We start from the raw sequence: 21,059 nt of genomic DNA, 5'->3' as shown, positions 1-21,059 counted from the left end.
TCAAATATGATTCTTCAAACACGTCAAAAACTGGATTAAAAAAAATCCTGCCACATGAAATCTGAGTCGTGTGATCATTATTTCCTATATTTGGAAATGCTACCTCTTGAGAAGTTAACTGAACACAAAAGTCTTATGCCGGGTTAAAATACATTTGAATAGGCTGGCAAGTAGTTTTCTTGGTTTGTTTAAAGCTGGGGTAAGAAATATATATAAATCATTGGGACACAATTCCCAAATAACCGTAATGTATAAATGACAGTGACTAATAATGAAGGGCTTTACAGGCCCTCAAGCTTGGAAAGAAAACAGGAGGGTAATTCTACATAAATGTTTGCTGCATCGGGATTATAATAAGGATGTTGGAAATAAAACTCGTCCAGTTGGAGGTTGTTTTTTTGCATTTTCTAGACAGCTACCTACCCTGGGGATCTATTGAATTACGACCTGATTAATAATGATAATACATTTTATTTAAGGCGCCTTTCATGACACCCAAGGACACCGTACACTTTGTTAAATATTCTAAGAGGTAAAAGCAACAGAACATGATACAAACACAAACCTACCATCATGGAGAAGACCATTAAAGTGGACACACATGATAGGGACAGGTTATTCAGAGGAAAATAGGGAGCACTACAGTGAGTAGGCTGTGATATATATGAATGTTATATTCATGCATTTATATTACAGAAAGGTTATGATGGATTTTTGTTCCAATATAACGAAGGGAAAACTCTGGAAACATGTCTGGTCTGTCCTCACCCTTTTGAGATGCAGGTCTGCTTGTTTGCGATGCCTCCAGAAGGACACAGATTTCGGGGAGTGCAGCGGTGTGACGGGCTCCCACAGATAGAGCACCCTCACACACCCCCACACCGCCCCCACCCCACTCAGCACCCACACCATCACCCATGGCAACAGGCAGCGCAGCCAGGATCCTGGAGGATGAGAAGAAATGGGGTTAAGGTCATTTTACATTTTAGAAAACATCACAACCAAGTGCTGGGTCAAAAATTCAAATCGAGACTTATAGGATCAATATAGATTATATACGATAATGGCTTTCCAATGACTGTTTATGATACAGAAAAAAATGAATGAAAGCTCAAAAGATAAAGACAAGTTTACGGAAACCCTGAGAGAAAAAAAAACCGTTATCAAGTTTGATCTAAATTGTTATATTTACTGTGTTTATGACTTAAAGGTAGGGTAGGTAAGAATGGAGAAACCAGCTCGAGTGCGCTAGAATTTGAAAATACACAACCGGAAAAAATCTGCCCCTTCTTTCAGACTTCCTTACAGAGCCCCTCCTCCAACACACACGAACGCGCACATGACCAATGAGGGCACGAGATAAGTTTGTGTACGAGATGGAAGGCTGACAGGCAGGTAGGCCATCCAGTTATATTTAGGTCTTAGATATATACAAAACATGTCTCTGAAGTGTTTGGCTCCAAACACCAAACAGATCATTGCAGCATCCCATAATCCCCTCTGTTTCAGCCCTGTTTCAAAAGTGCTGATTCTCCGTCTGTTACTTTAGATGAAAATAAGGAGCCCCTCCCCACGCCCCTCTGAGAGAGATTTGGTTAAAAATAACACAATGGTGCTCTAGGAGGAGATTCAGGTGATAAGGTGGGGGGGGGGGGGGGGGGGGGGGGGGGGGGTTACCTTGGTTGGTGATTGGCTAATGGTTACACAAGACAAAACATCGTTATGACATCACAAAGTGGCCAAAATCTGATCAGCTCATTTTCAGACAGGTTTTTATATAAATGGATCAGGACAAAAAGAGAGAGAATCTTTGTTCCTGAAACTTTCAGAGACTCTTTACACAGAGGGGACACATGTTGATGAAGAAGAGACATGAAGAAGAGGGGACACATGTTGATGTAGAAGAGACATGAAGAAGAGGGGACACATGTTGATGTAGAAGAGACATGAAGAAGAGGGGACACATGTTGATGTAGAAGAGACATGAAGAAGAGGGGACACATGTTGATGGAGAAGAGACATAAAGAAGAGGGGACACATGTTGATGTAGAAGAGACATGAAGAAGAGGAGACACATGTTGATGGAGAAGAGACATAAAGAAGAGGGGACACATGTTGATGTAGAAGAGACATGAAGAAGAGGGGACACATGTTGATGTAGAAGAGACATGAAGAAGAGGGGACACATGTTGATGTAGAAGAGACATGAAGAAGAGGGGACACATGTTGATGTAGAAGAGACATGAAGAAGAGGGGACACATGTTGATGTAGAAGAGACATGAAGAAGTGGATTTTACATAATAGGTGACCTTTAAAGCTCGACATATAAAAACAAGTATACGGAAGCCCGGAGGAGGAAAGTAAAAAGACCAATTCTGATCTAAATTGTTATATTTTCTGTTGAATATTTAATATGAGCTGAAAAAAACGTTTAGCACATTACACATTTTCCAACACATCTTAGATTTTGCCATGAACCTTGAAACAAACTACCGGACCACCGATTACTCACCAAAGTCCTGAGTGGGACTGGGGAACCACCAGACGAGCGTTCTGGACGGCCCGTGGCCCGCAGAGAGGCCGGGGCTCCCCGAGGCCTCGGAGCCCAACATGGAGGGCAGAGGGTTCAGAGAGAGGCAGAAGAAGGTGAGAGCGCAGAGGAGGAGACGAGAGCCGTCCATCACTCCCACCGAGGAGGGAGAGCCTGGCTCACTCTTCAACTGGGAAAGAACAGGTTAACGATAATGAGTAATTATACTTTTAAATGACTTTTTACATTGGCTTTTTTTTATACTTGAGATGTGTGTGATGTGTTCTGTTCTTATGTTTGTTCCTCTCGGGACTCCACGTGGTCTGTGTTCTGTTTTTATGTTGACCTTACATTTCTGCCTCATGTTGTTATTGTATTCATGTTTCTTCTCTTGTGAAGCACTTTGTGAATTCTATTTCTGTGAAAGGTGCTATACGAAATAAACATATTATTATTATTAAATAAATAGAATAATTGTAATAAATACTGTATTTTATAATAATAATAATTTTCTTTTTTTCACCCTCTTGTTTATTTTATTTTTTATTTTACTTCACATTTTCAAAAAAATTGTATTATTAGTTTTAATTATCCATTATTCTTTTGTATTTATTTATTATAGCACTGGTCACTCTTTGGCTACTATTACAGTTAACATTACAGTTATTTTAATGTCAAGATTCAGATCAATACAAGGAGGATACTGCCAATTTGGAAATAACTTAAAAAAAGGTATTCTGTGTGTGTGTTTTCACGGACACTTCATTAAAGCCATGCTGTTTGGTATCCTAATTTGAGAGACACAAGCAAGATTTTGTTCTACCACAACTCTAAAGCTAAGGTGTGTTACCTGGTCGTGGTCCAGCAGGGGGCTGCCGGGCTCTGAGTCCACACAGTAGGGAGAGAACTGGGGAGGAGAACCAGAACCAGAGTCCGAGGCCGGAGGAGACATCATCACGATCTCCTCCTTCATCTCCACATCTTCCGAGCGAATCACTGTTTCTGAGATAAAGAAAGAGAGAGAGAGAGAGAGAGAGAGAGAGAGAGAGAGAGAGAGAGAGAGAGAGAGAGAGAGAGAGAGAGAGAGAGAGAGAGAGAGAGAGAGAGAGAGAGAGAGAGAGACTCAGTGACATCCCTACAGATCACACTCCACTTCTAAACATTCAGTTTGTAAATCACTCACTGTTCTTCTGGTTGCCCATCTTTAGCGCCATGTTCTCCTGCCGCAGCTTCTGATTGGACGACTGCAGGTATCTGATGTAGTCGATGGCCTTCTTCAGCACTCCTGATTTGTGCATCTGGGAAAAAAGGGCATGTTGGGATTAATTGGAGAATTCAGTGGATTATTTTACACATTTAAACACTAAAACAATTCATGTTAAATTTGCTTGATATATTTATTAAATGTAATAATGATGAAAGGCCTTTAAAATGTCACTCTCCTGATGTTAAAGGTCCCCTATTATACTGTTTTTCATCAATATATTATAGGTCTCAGATATATCCAGAGCCTGTTTCTGATTGGCTGAAACACCAAACAGATCATTGCAGCATTACCCATAATCCCCTCTGTTTCAGCCCTGTTTCCAAAGTACTGATTCTCTGTCTGTTACTTTAGATGAAAATAAGGAGCCCCTCCCCACGCCCCTCTGAGAGAGATTTGGTTAAACAGAACACAATGGTGCTCTAGGAGGAGATTCAGGTGATAAGGTGGGGGGGGGGGGGGGGGGGGGTTACCTTGGTTGGTGATTGGCTAATGGTTACACAAGACAAAACATCGTTATGACATCATAAAGTGGCCAAAATCTGATCAGCTCATTTTCAGACAGGTTTTTATAGAAATGGATCAGGACAAAAAGAGAGAGAATCTTTGTTCCTGAAACTTTCAGAATGTCTTTACACAGAGGGGACACATGTTGATGTAGAAGAGACATGAAAAAGCGTAATAGCTGACCTTTAAGAGACCCACCTTGGCATCGTTTCCCATCACAAGGTCCCTGAGCTCCAGGATCTTGTCATTGATGGAGGAGCGGTACCTCTTCTCGATGATGTTGTGAGTCGTCCTCCTCTCTCCCTCCTTCACCACCCCCCCCCGGGCCGATCACCCCCCCCATCATCTGGCTCTGATCCATCATGGTTCTGGCTCCCGTGTTGCTGTGGGCGGAGCCTGGCTGCAGCTGTTTGATTGGCAGCTTGTCTCCGCTCATCATGACGGGGACGGTGGTCAGGATGTTGCTGCTCATCAGCGTCTGGGGGAAATCAAGAGCAGTACGTTAGTTTCAGTTTGGGACGGAAACTGTGACTGTGTTTTCAACCCCCAAATATCACTGATGGGATGCAAGTACAATTACAAAGTACTGTACGTAATAACATAATTGCACTCTAGTTGTCTGTTTCTATTGTATGCTACTCTATACTTCTACCCCACTACATTTCAGAGGCATATATCAAGCTTTTTGCACTTTTAACACAAAGTTACTGCCTACTTTTTACACATAAATTCTATAATAATATAGTACTGTAAAAAAAGACCAATTAGTCATAATGAGTACTTTTGAGTACATTTAGCTAAATATACCTCTGCACTTCTACTTAAAGGTGGGATAGGTAATTTTGGAGAAACCAGCTCGAGTGCGCTAGAATTTGAAAATACACAGCCGGAACAAATCTGCCACTTCCTTACAGAGCCCCTCCTCCAACACACACGAACGCGCACATGACCAATGAGGGCACGAGATAAGTTTGTGCACAGATGGAAGGCTGACAGGCAGGTAGGCCATCCAGTTATTTTAGCCGGGCCGGCTCAAATGATTGGTCGTGCTTTTTACAGTACTACGGCTTCCACAGATGATATTTTTAATGGATTCTTTGTCAAAGCACTTAAGATATTCATTGCTATCGGGATGTTAAGAGCATTCCATGGAATATAACAAAAAGTGTATCTCGAGCCGGTTTCTCAAACTTACCTACCCCACCTTTAAGTAACATTTTGAATTCAGGACATTTGCCGTCAAAAGTTTACATACACTTGTAAAGAACATGTATTTCATGACAGTCTTGACTTTTCAATAATTCCTACAACTCTTATTTTTCTGTGATGAGTGATTGGAGCACATACTAAATGAAGTTTGGTTCTTTTATGAATTTATAATGAGTCTTCTGAAAATGTGATCAAATCTGCGGGGTCAAAAATATACATACAGTGACCACAACTGCATATTGGAGCATTAAGTGTTTCTACTTTTGGCTTTGTTGAGGATCTAGTACTTCTTCCACCTTTGCTAATAATATCAAACGTGAAACTGTGTCTGTGTACCGGGACTTGCAGAGCGGTGTTCTGCATGGGCGTGGTCAGGGTTGTTATCCCCGGGCTCTGCATGGTCGACAGAACCTGCGTGCCGTCTGGTTTCAGTGTCGTCAGAACCAGAGAGTCCGTCTTCAGGATCTGAGGCTGCTGCATCAGAACCTGAGGGAAAGGCATGGAAATCAGGGTACAATTATAAAGTAAGGGATAATGCGGGTGACCCCCCCTGCCCCCACTGGACTTTAACTCCCCACACACACACACTCAGACACTCAAATCAGACACTTTTTACGCTGCTATGGACAATCTTGCACTAATGTACATTTCCCAAAGATATTGAAGTGACTGTTATTTTGTATATATTGATTGTTGTGCTTTTATTTAAGTCTTAATGTGTGCATATGTATAAATGTGTCCGTTGATTGTGTATGATAAACATATTGTTATACATATTTTTTATATATATTTGTATTCGGGATTGTGGGAAACGGTATTTCGATCTCTCTGTCTGTACACACAAAAAGTTGACTTTGACTTTGACCGGCTCGATGCACATTGTCCCGCTGATTACACGGCTACTTACTAAATAAGAAATTAGTCACAATATTTATCCAATAAAGGATTTTATTGAGGAGTATTATCAAATCAAATCAAGTTTTATTTATATAGCACATTTAAAAGCGATTTTTGGTCGAGCCAAAGTGCTGTACATGTAATAAAAACACTTTACTACAATCACAATAAAAGACAATCATTTACAACAGAAATATAAAAAACTAAAACACAGGGAATAGTCAGGTGTCGTGCTCCGCTCTGACTAGAAGGCCAGAGAGAAGAAGTGAGTCTTCAGTGAGGATTTAAAAACCCCTAGGGTCTCGGCCGACCTCACATGGAGGGGCAGACTGTTCCAGAGCCTAGGGCCAGCTGCTGCGAAGGCTCGGTGCCCTCGGGTTTTGAGCCTGGTCTTGGGCACTATCAGCAACAGCTGGTCAGCAGACCTTAAAGCTCTGGCTGGGGTGTAGCGATGGAGGAGTTCGGCTATATAAGACGGAGCCAGCCCATTTAGGGCTTTGAAAATATGATCATAATAATACATGTTATTTATATAGCGCTTTTCCTGGTGCTCAAAGCGCTCATTATATGAATATTGTGTGGATTTACTGCCTCACTCATCCTTCTGTATGTAATACGTTGGAATGACGACGTGCAAATGTCAATGCAAGGTATTTATATTTGTATACAAGATGTTTAAAAGGTCAAAACATTGGTACTAAGATCTCCTGGGCCTCGACACAGCAAAAATGATTTGTGTATGAGATATCTTTTGCACTAACAAGGGTAAGATAGTTAGTAATATTGATCTTTTATTACCAAATATCAGCAAAAAAACACACCCTATTGCCTCATTTCCTAAAGGTGGACACTGATTCTAAATGCAGTGGTGTTACTCACAGGTAGCTGCTGCATCTGCTGCTGCATGGCGTGCACTGTGGTGGGCGCAGCGGAGAGCGTCTGGATGGTCTGACAGGTGGGGGTCAGGACGCGCTGGTGCTGAATGGTCATTGGTTGGAGCTGTGGTGATGTCATTATGCTCTGCATCTGTGGTTGGAGGACTGAGAATGGGAACATAGATTATAGATCATTAAAAAATACTCTGCAGATTCTAAGAAAAAACATATTATTGCGTAACATGTATCTCTCCATATCTTCACGAAAATAACAAAACGGTTTGATTATTTAACACTATTATGATCATACCAGCCTGAAACACAGCTTGCATGTTTGAGGGATTTTATTTTGTAATTCCACATCACACTGTGGAAAGTGTTGCTCATGACTCTTTGAGGTGGTTTACTGTCATTTTGAAGTCAGATGGGGAAATGTATTTTTTTATAAATAAGATTCCTTCATTATTCACATAATTGAAAACTATTTTTCTTATACACATATTGTTTATTTATAACTGACACACTGACTGATTTATGGAAGGTGGCTTTTATTTTTTGCACTCAGTTCTTACACTCTTACCGTAATGCCTACCATACAGACCAGACTGGCATCGGTTCATCGCCAGGATGTCCCCTTCTGAGGGATACAAAGCAGAAGACCCTAAAGATGTCAAAGCAATTTTTTTTTAAGGACGTTTTGGGGCCAGAGGGCCTTTTTGGAGATCTGAGAGTGAAAGGGGGAGATAGAGGGGGGGAGGACATCGCCTGAAATATTCAGCCGGCTCGGGAGTCGAACCAGCTTACTAGGCAGCAATTTGTTTTTACATCAGAAAATATGGGACTTTAAGACACAGATGGAAAAATACGGTCGAGCCAGAGATTAAGGTTTTGAATCAAAAGAGAGAGAGAGAGGAAATACTGTTCAATTCAAAATAAAAATCCATCGAGTCAAAATGCTTTTACTATAATGTCTTAGTCCTAATTTATGAGTAGATTGGTCGCAGAATACTATGATGACATTTCTCTTAAAATGTCATTGTCAAATGTCATTGACATCTACGGGATCTTCTGTTTTTTATCTCTCAAAAAGTGGAGTGAACTTGGCGATGACAAAACGCCGTCTGGTATACAAAGGTACGGTGATACAGCGATGCTTTCCCCAAGTAGAGGGTGCCATCTCCTAGGTCCGTCTACAAAAATACGTCAACCCTGCACTTCTTTATTAACCCTAACTTTAACCCCTTCCTGAAAACTATTTTGTAGGTTCACCACCCTCCTTATCTCGTTTTTTGTCACCTTGGAAACTAGTGTTATGGCTCTGGTGGCAGATGACGGGGCTCTGGATGAAGCGCGACTGTCCGCCGTTGGAGGCGATCATCACGGTTTGGGCCTGGGTCTGGATGGGCAGCGGCGTCTGGCTGTGGGTCTGAACCAACGTGTGCACCGGGAAGCTCTGCGTCTGCATCTGGATCCCCTGGGTGTGCATCTGCATTTAAGTACAAAAAAACAATGAATGTCAAGATGCAATTTCACATCAAAAGTTATTCAATGTTGCTGCATCACAAGGAAGTTCATCTGGATTTATTTGTCTTTTTTTGTTGACCTAAAGCTGGCTACACACCAACCCGATTTTGGGAGTCAGAGGCCGTCAGAGGCAGTCGGGCATTCGCGGCGCCCTACTCAGGTTGGTGTGTCCCGCACTGTCGTCTCTTTACGGCACCTTTTCACACCTTCAACATGTTGAATCGGCCGCGGGAGGTCAGAGAAAGTCGGCCCAAGCAATCACTCTGATTGGCTGTTCACACTACCGCTGCCTGCTGGTAAGGACAGTTATTGCCACTCGTCGACTGAAGTATTTGCGGTGTGTTCGTAGGCGGGCGGCGTAGCTGACGTAAAAGTCGGGACGCCTTCGGTACGCGTTCTTTGGTCTCAGGTGGGTGTGTAGCGGCCTTTAGGTAGTCTCTATGCGCCGCAGATTTGTAGTAACGGTAATCTCAGGTCATTTAAACATTTCAATGTATTTCCAATGTTGATTTTAAACATTCTTCCATTTGAGATAGATAGATAGATAGACTTTATTGATCCCAATTTGGGAAATGTTTGCGTTGCAACAGCATCAAAAGTAAGTGTACATAAGAGAAACCAAAATATTTCAGAAATAGAAATACAATAGCATTACAAATTTATAGCACTTGTTTGTCTCCGTTTCATTTGTTCCAAGTGTTCATGCCTAAGTAAAGCTTCTTGAATTACTTTGTGCCTGAAAGGGGCTATACACTTTATTTGTCAGGCTGACTGCAGTTCTGCTGAGGCTGTTTTAAAGCATGCAGGATAGTATATTTTACTGGTGTCAGAACTCAGTGTTTTCCCCCCGTCAGCAGAAGCCTTTTTAGTGCGGATGGCACAATGACAAAGAACAACACACCGTCTCCACGACAGACAGTCAAATCCAAGCTGGAGAGACAGGCTGACTCATAACTACAGCACTGATCCATCACAGCAGCACTTTATATAAACCCACGCATCGATCCAAAACACCTTTCAGCACGCCACATAACAGTGCATAAAACTAACGCACCCTTGGGGAATAAGTAGCAGTTTGCCCGAGTTATAACCCATGTCAGTTTCAGCAACGTGTACAAACATATTCACACTTTCTGTTTTGATGTATTAAAACAGTACTTGATTCCACATAGAGAATAAATATATAATAAAAACTATATAATACAATAATAATCAATTAATAATAACGAATACATGAGTGAAAAAATAAATAAATAAATGTATAAAAGGAATTAATAAATAATTAAAAACAAATAAATGCCTAAATAAATACAAATAAATAAAAGAAAGCTTAAATAAATAAAGGACAAAATTAATAAAAAATAATAATTAATGTATGAAAAATAATTAAATGCATTAATAAATAAAAACAAATAACTGAATAAATAAATAAAACCAGAAAACTTAAATAATTAAAAGGAAAAAATTCATAAAAACAAATTAATTAATTAATGAAAAAATGAGAGTACTGACAGTTGTTACCTGGATGGTGGGCTGCGCTGTCTGTAGGGGCTGAGGCTGGATGGGCTGAACCATCTGAGGCCTTGGCTGGAGGAGAGGGGGGGTGCGGGTCACCTGTACCTGCACAGAGGGGACGCTGGGGGGGGAGGGGGTCTGTACGGGGGTGAGGGGAGGGGTGAGGGGGAGATACTGGGGAGAGAGAGTCTGGGAGGGGGCGAGGCCAACTGTGGAGGTCTGGTAGACCACAGGGGAGGGAGTCTGTTGAATCTGAGGAGTCTGTGGAGTTTTTGGAGTTGGAGGAGTTTGGGGGGCTTGTGGGGTTTGAATGGCAGGTCGTGGAGCCGTGTTGGCCCCCCCACTCTGTCCTGAGCCTGCTGAGGCCATCTGATCCTCAAACAGATCGGGGAAATCCCCCACCTGGTTGCTGACGAACTGCAGCATCTCTGAGGAGAAGAAGAACAACCGCATTACAATTGGTCTGGAATTGATTGAAACTAAGCTTTTGGGGAAACTCTGACATTCATTTAATGGTGTAAAACATGAGAAAAGGCCAATTACAGGAGTCAAATGTATAGTTCAATACCATTAGAATTCAAATAGGCCTGTTTGTAATACAACTATATTATATAGAGTTTATTTTTCTGTCTACATAACAGTACTGGGAAGTCTTTTTCTGAACTGTTTTGGCTGTTTTATGATTTTCCGCATTTCTAGTGATTATTTATAAAAGAAAATGGTTTCAATGTACTGGAGCTCAGTCCTCACTGCGGCAGACCCAGATTTGAATCAGGCCGTCGGTCTCTTTATGTGCGTCATCCCATAGGCGGATTTTGCGGGGGGGCTTGGGGGGGGGGGCTAAGGACAGCTATCCAAATCTATACAAGATGCTCCAGTTGGCACTGACTCTGCCTATCGGATCTGCCACCTCGGAACTGGCTGCGGGTCAACGATGGGAGGAACAAGATTTTCCTCACTTCGGTTCTTCACATTGAGGACGACATAACCGCACAGCTGTCACCTGAGGGGATAGTGGACATATATGCGGAACGTAAAAAAAGGCGTCTACTTCTGCACTAAGGTAGGACACTGGTTAATAATATTGTAGCGTGTTCAAGTAACCAAGGGATATAGTAGTTATCAAATAAGTATAAGATGTGCACAGTTATGATACGTTTTACAGTTATGTAATGCACTGTTGTTGGGGGGGGAGAGACCGCCCCTTCCATATGAGTGTGTGTGTACGGCGGGCATGAGGCGTGCATGACGGGACGAGTTGTGTTCGTATGTGGAAAAGTCACACTCAGTGCGGTGAACGCTGGCTTTATTGCTACTGTATCCGTAGCACCCCACGCAATAGTTGGGACTGTGTGCTGACGTCAGTAAAAAAGGTTTGCCCCCCCAAGCGCAAATGTCAAACTCCGCCTATGGTCATCCCCCTATCTCCCCCTTTCAAATCTATCTCTTTGTAAGAAACATTGTGCTTAATGTGATTTGGATATTTAACATTACATGTTACTTGTTAGACGCTTTTATCCAAAGCGACTTACATACTCAATACTGTGGACAATCCCCCACAGGAGCAATTTGGGGTGAAGTGTCTCAGGGACACAACGACATGCTGACTGCAGTGGGGTTTGAACCTGTGCCCCCCTGAACCCAACACCAACGCACTAGCCCACTGCGCCACACGCCTCCCATTTAACTAGTTCATATTGCGATAAAACTTTGATTAATTGTTCAGCCCTATTTATACGTAAGCAAAAATGATTGTAGTATTCATTAAACAATTTCAAATGGTTACATACCAAGAAATATAATTGCAATAATAAAAGACACATTTTATTTGAGATGTACAGTATCACTGTGCTGTTGTGACTGAAAGCAGAATGTGAATAATGTGGTGAAACCTGCAGATCGACGTATTGCAACATGGTCAAAACTTCTCTGCCCTTAAGCTCAGGCCTCAGCTACTCCCACTATCACAGAACTGGAAAGTAATAATCTATATATTGCTCTGCCAAGTGTCCTTGAAAACTGTTAAATTGTAACTTAATATGCTGGTAAGGTTGCCCTAATGTGGATCTGGCCTCAGGTGTGTAAAAGCTTTGTATTGCTAGCAGATAAGACTGAAGCATTTCAGGCACTGGCCTTGAATTGGCTCACGCGAACACAAAGAGAAGCTACTGTTCTGGCCGTAAACCAGAGAGGAGATTGTGCAGAAAGCAAAAGGCCTTCAAACTGATAGCCTTGAAAAGGTGTGTAGTAGTTTGACTGATGACCCAGAGAGACAAAGGCAGCTGGGTAAAAAGGACACTTAGATAAAGAGGACCTGATGGATGGAAGCCACTATAATGATGAATGCTCTTCTGTTGTTAAACAATGGAGTACAACATGTCTAACACCACCTAATAGCATCCACTAAATGGTTCCTCACATACACGTTAATCAGACTCAAAGTGGTGAAACTGCAACAAATCCCCTCCTTATTAATATTAATTGATCAGGTTGTTGCAGATGTTTTATGAGGAAGATACTTAGACTGTGCAGGTGGACAACCCGTCTCTTGTGTTGTTGAGGAATACTTAATTTGGGCACCTTTAATGCTATTTTAATATTTACCTTCATAGATATAAACAAGGTGATTTTTTGCACTAATATGATTAAATACAATCGCCTCCATCTGTATATTTCAATAGAAACAGACACACACATGGCCACTAAAGGGGAGTCTATCAATCTGTTGTTCAGTGGTTCGATCCTCACCTCCTACAGTCTATATGAATACTAATGGCGCATTTCCACTACATGGCCTCGCTCAGCCTCGCTCGGTATGGCTAGGCCTCGTTAGGACTGGCTCACTTTATGGCGCATTTCCATTACAGTTTAGGAACTGGGGTAGTATCTATAGTAACGCAGTGTAGGCGGAGCCGTGACGTCATCTTCAATGAGAACCCCAGAAAAACAACATCAGCCGTTAGCTGTTAGCACTCAGAGCTCACAGCTCCTCATATCTGTTCAGAAACTAGACAAAAGTTAAACAAGTACAAACCACAGACTGCCTGTGTCATGGTGAATACAGTCGCTGCTTTATTTATGTCTGTATAGGCCGTTGTTGTGAGTGTGGACGGTCGGAGCATATACTGCGTTAGCTTAGCCGATCTCCATTTAGAAAACACGCATTTTAAAAGGTTTTTCGCCTGCCGTCTGTCTGCAGACTTGTCAAAGCATTAATTCATGGTTTTTACTAACCGGTATCAGTATGTTGTTACTTCGGCATCATTTTGAAACGTGTATTACAATTAAATCACGGTCAAATATGTTCATCTTGTTGTAGTTGTAGCCCCCTAGCCAGCGATTCTCTCTCTAGTTTAGCATACTCAGCCCGACTCAACTTGGTTGTTGGCCCGGAAAGAACCTCGATTTTATGGGGCCAGAAAATCTGGAAATAGTACCCGCTAGCCGGTACTACGCTAAGTGGAAACGCAACCAAAAACAGGCCCCGCACGGCTCGGCACGCTTAAAGCGAGCTCCGCGCTGTAGTGGAAATGCGCCATAAGTGTCTTTGGGTTGTTAGTGCAATTTATGGCTCACCAACCTTAAATGTTAACATAGAGAGAGATCAATAAAACACAAACACAGACATGGTTGAGATGAATTATTATTCAGTTGCGCAACAACAAATAACAATGGGGAAACATTTACCTTGCTTCTCAGCAACCAATCGCAGAAATGCCCCAACGAGCACAAAGATCTCGTGTGCTTTATACATGTAAAACACACACGAACATACAGCTAACACACGAACATTGTCAGGTCTCCTAAACTTGGATATGTTCCAGATGTCGAAAGGTCATTATCTCATGACGTCTTTAGGAGTCTTGCAGGATATGAATTTCCCAATTAACAAAACATATCCTACGTTTGCACATGAACGCACACGCTTTTCTTTACATTAACTAACACACCAATATCTTTATCGTTTCTTAGCTAATGCATGCTGGATATGAACCACTAACTAACAAGACTTTAACTGTATTATATCTGAGGAAGACCTCCCTTGGACTCCCTCTGACCTTGGCCAATTTACTTAACATGGGTACATCTGCTGATATTTGCGGAAGAGGCAATGGAGCCTCTCTGACCTGTGTTACCTTAATAAATAAGCGAGAAACACGCTGTAATAAGGATTCTGCCATAACAGGGTTCAGTGTTTCCCCTAGGATTACTGCCTTGGGGGGGCGGCATTGGGATATATATTTTTGTAATCCTCTGGAGCAGAGAGAGGAGCTGTGGACTATTGTTATTGATTAATGCATCAGTGTTTCTTAGGGTCAAAAACACTAAACTTAAAATGAAAGCGTTTAGTTTATTTAATAAAAGAGCACATGTTCAATGTGAAAAGTGACAGTAGATATAGATTAGTTGCAATGTGGTGCTATATATATATAAAAAAAAAAAAATTAATTAAAAGCAAAAAGAATTATAATTTTTTTTTTTTTTTTTTAAACACCTTGAATTTAAGGGGGGGGCGCGGGGCTCCGTTGGCGGGGCGCAGCACCCCTCCAAGACAATGGTAGGGGAAACACTGGGGTTAGTTAACTTAACCCCAAAACGCTGGTGTAGGAAGTGTATGTAAGCCAATTTGGATAAAAACACCAGTTAACTGACTTGTAATGTGATGAAACAGAGCAAAAAGGTAATGAAATATATACCACTATTACAGTATAAAACTATGTATACTATGATGAATAAAAAAAGCAATCCATCCCCATCACTATTGTGTGTTACCACGTCTTTTTTCACTTGAATGACTTCACAGCTATAAGACAAAAGCATGTTGCCAAAGAAAGATAAAGAAGCCGATGGTCTATTCCTGTTCCACCGCCACGTTTCTGATGGTCCTTCAGGACTTTGGACCTCCAAGACTTCCTTTACAGGGTCCATGCTGTGGAAGCGTCCCTCTCTGATCTGCATCACTGATATCTGTGTTCAGTCAACAGGGTCAATGCAGAGTCAACTAACACAGCCTGCAGCCTTGAACTTAAGTCTCACTGTAGAGCCGAGTGAGACAAAGACAGGTCACCTGTTGTGGAACATAATGGAGTAATGTACTCTAACTGTTTGACTTAAAGGCCATTTTGAGGTACTTGAACTGAGTATTATCACTTTATGCTACTTCCACACTACATTTGAAAGTAGCATAGAGTGATAAGAAGCCAATATTGTAATTTTTTACTTCACTACATTTATCTGACAGCTTTAGTTACTTATAAATATTCAGATTAATAGCTAATACAAACTATAAATACATAAATAAAGTTATTAAAATGAACTCCATATTTGTATATGATTCTAAAAAGGGTTAGTACTTCTAAAGAGTCCTCTCCTGCTGATGTTCAGGTGTATATCAGTATGTAGTGTCTCTACTTTAAAGAGTCCTCTCCTGCTGATGTTCAGGTGTATATCAGTGTGTAGTGTCTCTACTTTAAAGAGTCCTCTCCTGCTGATGTTCAGGTGTATATCAGTATGTAGTGTCTCTAATTTAAAGAGTCCTCTCCTGCTGATGTTCAGGTGTATATCAGTATGTAGTGTCTCTACTTTAAAGAGTCCTCTCCTGCTGATGATCAGGTGTATATCAGTGTGTAGTGTCTCTACTTTAAAGAGTCCTCTCCTGCTGATGTTCAGGTGTATATCAGTATGTAGTGTCTCTACTTTAAAGAGTCCTCTCCTGCTGATGATCAGGTGTATATCAGTATGTAGTGTCTCTACTTTAAAGAGTCCTCTCCTGCTGATGATCAGGTCTATATCAGTATGTAGTGTCTCTACTTTAAAGAGTCCTCTCCTGCTGATGTTCAGGTGTATATCAGTATGTAGTGTCTCTACTTTAAAGAGTCCTCTCCTGCTGATGTTCAGGTGTATATCAGTATGTAGTGTCTCTACTTTAAAGAGTCCTCTCCTGCTGATGTTCAGGTGTATATCAGTATGTAGTGTCTCTACTTTAAAGAGTCCTCTCCTGCTGATGTTCAGGTGTATATCAGTATGTAGTGTCTCTACTTTAAAGAGTCCTCTCCTGCTGATGTTCAGGTGTATATCAGTATGTAGTGTCTCTACTGGGACATGTCTCCATGCTTTAATGTTCAAAAACCAGAGCCCAGTCTGCTCTGATTGGTTAGCTGGCCGGCTCTGTTGTGATTGGTCAACTGCTTAGAGATGTCCCGCCCCTTAGCCTATCACGTGCAATGTGTTGGAGCGCTAGCCAATAAAAGTGCAAGTGTTACATAGTGATGTAAATATGTATAAAATCTGTGTATAAAATAAATGTATAAACTATGTATAAAATGTGAGTACTTCTTCCGCCACTGGATATCATTCAGCACAACTCTACTGTTATTATTATAATTATTTACAAATGGAAAATGTATTACAGAGATATTATGTATGGCACTGAGCATCAGAGACATAGATCCAAGCTGCTCTGTTTGATTCCAATGACGTTAGTGTAAAAGTAACAATGAGTTTTCCTCGTAGAAATGAATTCCAGTAAGTCACTACGGTATTTTCTGTCATCATAATGCCTGACTCCATTTGTCATTACATTCATTACATGCAAGGAGTGGCTCTCTAATACAATACTTCATTAACTCTACACAATATCAATCATGGCGCAGTGACAGGAATCTCTTTATCTCATTACGTTTGATAAACACAAAAGGGATCGGATATCAGAACAGGTGTACAAAGTTAGAAGAAAGTACATATATTAACTTCCTCACAAATATTACAACACCCAGAGACTTCTTATCTCTTTCAGCAACAGCAGCTTCCTGTTCCTGTCTGTCTGTCTTTCCTCTCTGCATTGCCATATATAAAACTATAAAAGGTGTTGTTATCTGTGTGCATATATAGCTTTCCCATGCTGTTTGCATACCATGACTGTAAAAGGTGATCTGATCAAGGGTCACTACATATAGAAGATGTTTGCTCCTCCAATGGTAGGCTACTGGTGACTAGATCAACTACATGTCCCACAATGCACCACGATGTTGTTACCAGTGCACTTGCTATTGCAATATTAATCAAAAAATCGCTATTAGTTACTTTTTCCTTCTCGTGACGCCATATTTGACATCACTGGCCAAAAGGTTAAAAACAATGACAGCACTTTCTTAATTTAGAACATAACCAGTATTCATGAAGGCAAAACTAGAACATTAAACGTGAAGGTTCAAAATATGCAAACTGATCCTTTAAGCCACAGCTCGGTATAAATGCAGACGCAGAATCAGATACAAAAGGCTGTAGGAACATGTGTTGCCTCTCTGCTCAGGTCTATCAGCCAGTCATCACATGTCTCATATACATGCATACACAATGTACTGAGCAGACACCAGGCACATGTACAGCTCCCCAGGGGGGGGGGGGGGGGGGGGCAGACTGTTGATGACATTCAGGACAAAGCAGCTCTGAGCCCCTGAGACAAACAAGCTCACACAAAGGGTACGTCCATCAAGGGACGGTTTCCTAGGCCGCAAGGAGCAGGAAAATACATTATATAACGGGAGCTGCAGTTGCTAAGAACATAATTGGCAGAGGAGGAATGTGAGACGGATCTAGGGTCAGTTGGCCGAGCCCTCAGAGAGGGCCTCTCAGACCTTACAGTCTGTGAAACGCACATGGCTCACTGGAAGAGCAGCGTTAAGAAGACATAGCACTGTCTAGTTTAGATTAAAAGAAGAGGAAATACTTGATTCAAACATTTTGAATTTGAACTGTGTTTACCGTTAGATAACACTTCCACAAACTTGCATTAAGGGTTGCACAACTAATTTAAATACTTTAATTATACAAACTTCACACGTTTTTTTAATTTATTATAGCTTTTGCAGACCCATGTTAATCATTACATTACATTGTATATAGAAAGGGAAACCCCAAACAAGTATAATATAGTATAATGTATTTTTCAATAATAATGACAGTACTGATCCCTTCAATATTGTGGTTCATATCGCTATTGCAAATTCGTTTTTTTGGGTAATTCAGCAGCCCTAACTTGCATTAAATGGAGAGGTGTCAGAGCGAGGGGGCTGCCGGAGCAGTTGGGGTTTGGTACCTTGCTAAAGGAAACCTGAGCGGTGCCTGGAGGAGAGTTGGCACCTCTCCAGCTACCTGTCCACATTCTGTATGATCGGGACTTGAACCGGTGACCTTTGGGTTCCCAAGTCAAGTCCCTGCAGACTGTCCTGAAGAGGCTGTGATGCTTTTAAATATGGATGATGGTGCCTTCAATTTCAGTAACACGGATCAAATGTTCTGCAGTTGGCTGCACTTCCTGCCTGATGGGAAAACTGAATTTATCGATTCATCGTGGGCCAAACTGAGTGAATAAAAAAACTAAAGTGAGTCTTTGTTGAAGCTTGTCTGTGAACTCATCAGTCAAGCCTCAGTTGTCATTTCTCTGTCTCACTCAATCTGCACATTCCTGTCTGAACACAACGATTAAGTGGGATTATATAACTGTGGCAGGGGGGGGGGGATCTGCCCTCTTCAACAGAGAATCAACACCAGCAGACACTTACTGCAGGAAGAGATTCTGAAATGTTTCATATTAAATCATTTATTTCTCTCTTTTTATACTATTTTTTTGCAATTTAACAGTAGTTGAAATAGCTGAAGTTGAAAACTGAGAATAAAGACAAACCGTCACCATTACATTTGAAGTTGAAAACGTAAAAAATAAAGACAAAACTTTGAGAATATATTAAGAAAATAAAGTTGAAATGTGGAGTATAGAGTCGCACTTTCACTTTATGCATTACGCTAACAGTTTGACTTATTGTCAACATGTTGGCAACATCATTTTGATGGTAGTTTTATGGACACAAATAAAGAATTGAAGCTCAGTTCGTCTCACTCTGACTGACACAAACATCGCTCCATCAGTGCGGTCTGGTGACTTAGCATTGAGTTAAATTCCATCCTAGTGGGAATCTGGTGACTCTGCACAGGCCTGCGTTTCACCAAAATCCCTGTCCTTTCAGTGTGTGCCAAGCGATGACACTTGTTTTGATACGAGAGAGAGATCGGATCAGGGGTGCTGTTTGTTCCCTGCCTACAGAGAGCAGGGCTGGATCTTTACAGAGATGTTGTCCCACCAGCTCATTCATTCTGCAGAATAAGCTTTAAAAATATGTTTTCTACCTCTAAATCTACAAAAAGCATCAACCCAGACAAGGAAGTAAACAAGTTGAAGTGATACAGATCTACGTGGTTCCCTTCGTCTACTAAAAGTAGAACATCTTGACATGGAAGTTATGATACTTAAAAGATAATAATCTACATGGTTTGTTTTATGACTCACAATACAACTGTCAAGCTTGATGAGCAAGTTTTGTTGTCTTCCTCTACTTCCCACAAACACATCCTGATGAATAACAAATACCAACATCACAAATCAACATTCTGCCCACAACTACACTCAATAAACGTACCATTGAAGCTATGTAACATAACATGTGAGACATATTAGCTTCCTTAATACATTATTTGCAAATGATGTTTATCTGCAATGGTGTGGAATAAATGTTATTGAAGTAAATAACAAAGAAGCACATTCAAATTTGACTAACAACAGGAACTATATTGGCAGTGGGAAAATAAGTACTCTGATCTTTTCAAGTAAAAGTTATGTAGAAATACTTTGTTACTAGTAAAAGTCTAGCAAAACTCTTTAAAGTAAAAAAGTTTTAGGATCAAAATATATATTAAAAGTATAAAAAATAACATTACTCACTATACAGAATGGTCATTTTTGGAGTAATATATTTATCCTATCACTGAATTCAAATCAGTGATCCATTTATTCATTATATACATTTTGCACTGGTGGAGCTAACTTGAATTACTTATACTGCTGGGTATCTAAATTCATAATAGTACATCATCTATCTACATGTAGTGAGTAAAAGGTATGCTTTCAAAGTGTAGTGAAGAAGTAGTATGAAACAGTATGTAATGGACATGCTTATGTAAATAACAAATACCGCTAAATTGAACTTAAGTACAGTTATAGAGTAAATGTTACTTTACAAAAGTATATGCAATGGCTAAAAATCTTTAAAATCACTTTTTAAACACTAGTTCTGTAATTAACACTTTTAATATTAATAATTGTGTCTTGTGCATCTTTCACAAAAATCATAAACAGCCCCCTCAGCAGGGTGAGCATCTGTCAGTCTGATCTCTAAAACTGAGCGGAAACAGACCCACTCATTCAGGAAACAACAACAACATTTAACAGTGTTGACAGTGTCACAGCAACTCACCGTCGATGTCTCCCAGTGTAAATTCATCCCCTAATTCCGCTAACGTGGGGTCCATGTTCTCCATGGTGGAGATGTACTCTCCGCTGTCCATTCTGTCTGTTAGCACCTCGCTAACGGCTGTCACCCGAGGACAGCAGGGTGAAAAGGGTGTTTTGTGGCGCTCAGCGACGCCTACAAAACCCTTATCTAATTAACTAGTTTATTATTAACCGGAACAAGCCTCAAACCACCCTAGAAACCCCAAGAGAGGCAGACTTCGGTGTCGATAAAGTAGTTCACTGAGATATATGTTTAAGTCGTCGCCATCTTGCATTACGCTTATTACGTCATTCACAAACAGACTCTGTGGCCCAGAGCGGGTTCTGATTGGCCGAGAGAGATCTGTTGTTGTCATGAGACCAGTCGCCATCGTCCAATGAGAAGGTCG

General features: G+C 41.0%; 1 protein-coding gene across 1 annotated transcript in view; it reads right to left on the bottom strand.

The window, feature by feature from the left end:
* The window catches only part of srebf2 (sterol regulatory element binding transcription factor 2), a 38,859-nt gene extending 17,906 nt beyond the window's left edge, over window positions 1-20,953 (bottom strand). The window contains 11 exon segments of the mRNA XM_034142887.1: window positions 769-944; window positions 2,514-2,721; window positions 3,382-3,533; window positions 3,715-3,829; window positions 4,501-4,623; window positions 4,625-4,780; window positions 5,848-5,997; window positions 7,288-7,448; window positions 8,580-8,769; window positions 10,320-10,750; window positions 20,633-20,953. Coding sequence (XP_033998778.1) covers window positions 769-944; window positions 2,514-2,721; window positions 3,382-3,533; window positions 3,715-3,829; window positions 4,501-4,623; window positions 4,625-4,780; window positions 5,848-5,997; window positions 7,288-7,448; window positions 8,580-8,769; window positions 10,320-10,750; window positions 20,633-20,723 — 1,953 coding nt within the window. The 5' untranslated portion in view covers window positions 20,724-20,953.
* Between the last annotated feature and the right edge of the window lie 106 nt (window positions 20,954-21,059).

The sequence above is a fragment of the Trematomus bernacchii genome, unplaced genomic scaffold, assembly GCF_902827165.1.
Source record: "Trematomus bernacchii unplaced genomic scaffold, fTreBer1.1, whole genome shotgun sequence".
Lineage (NCBI taxonomy): Eukaryota > Metazoa > Chordata > Actinopteri > Perciformes > Nototheniidae > Trematomus > Trematomus bernacchii.
This window is presented reverse-complemented; position numbering and strand designations above follow the sequence as displayed.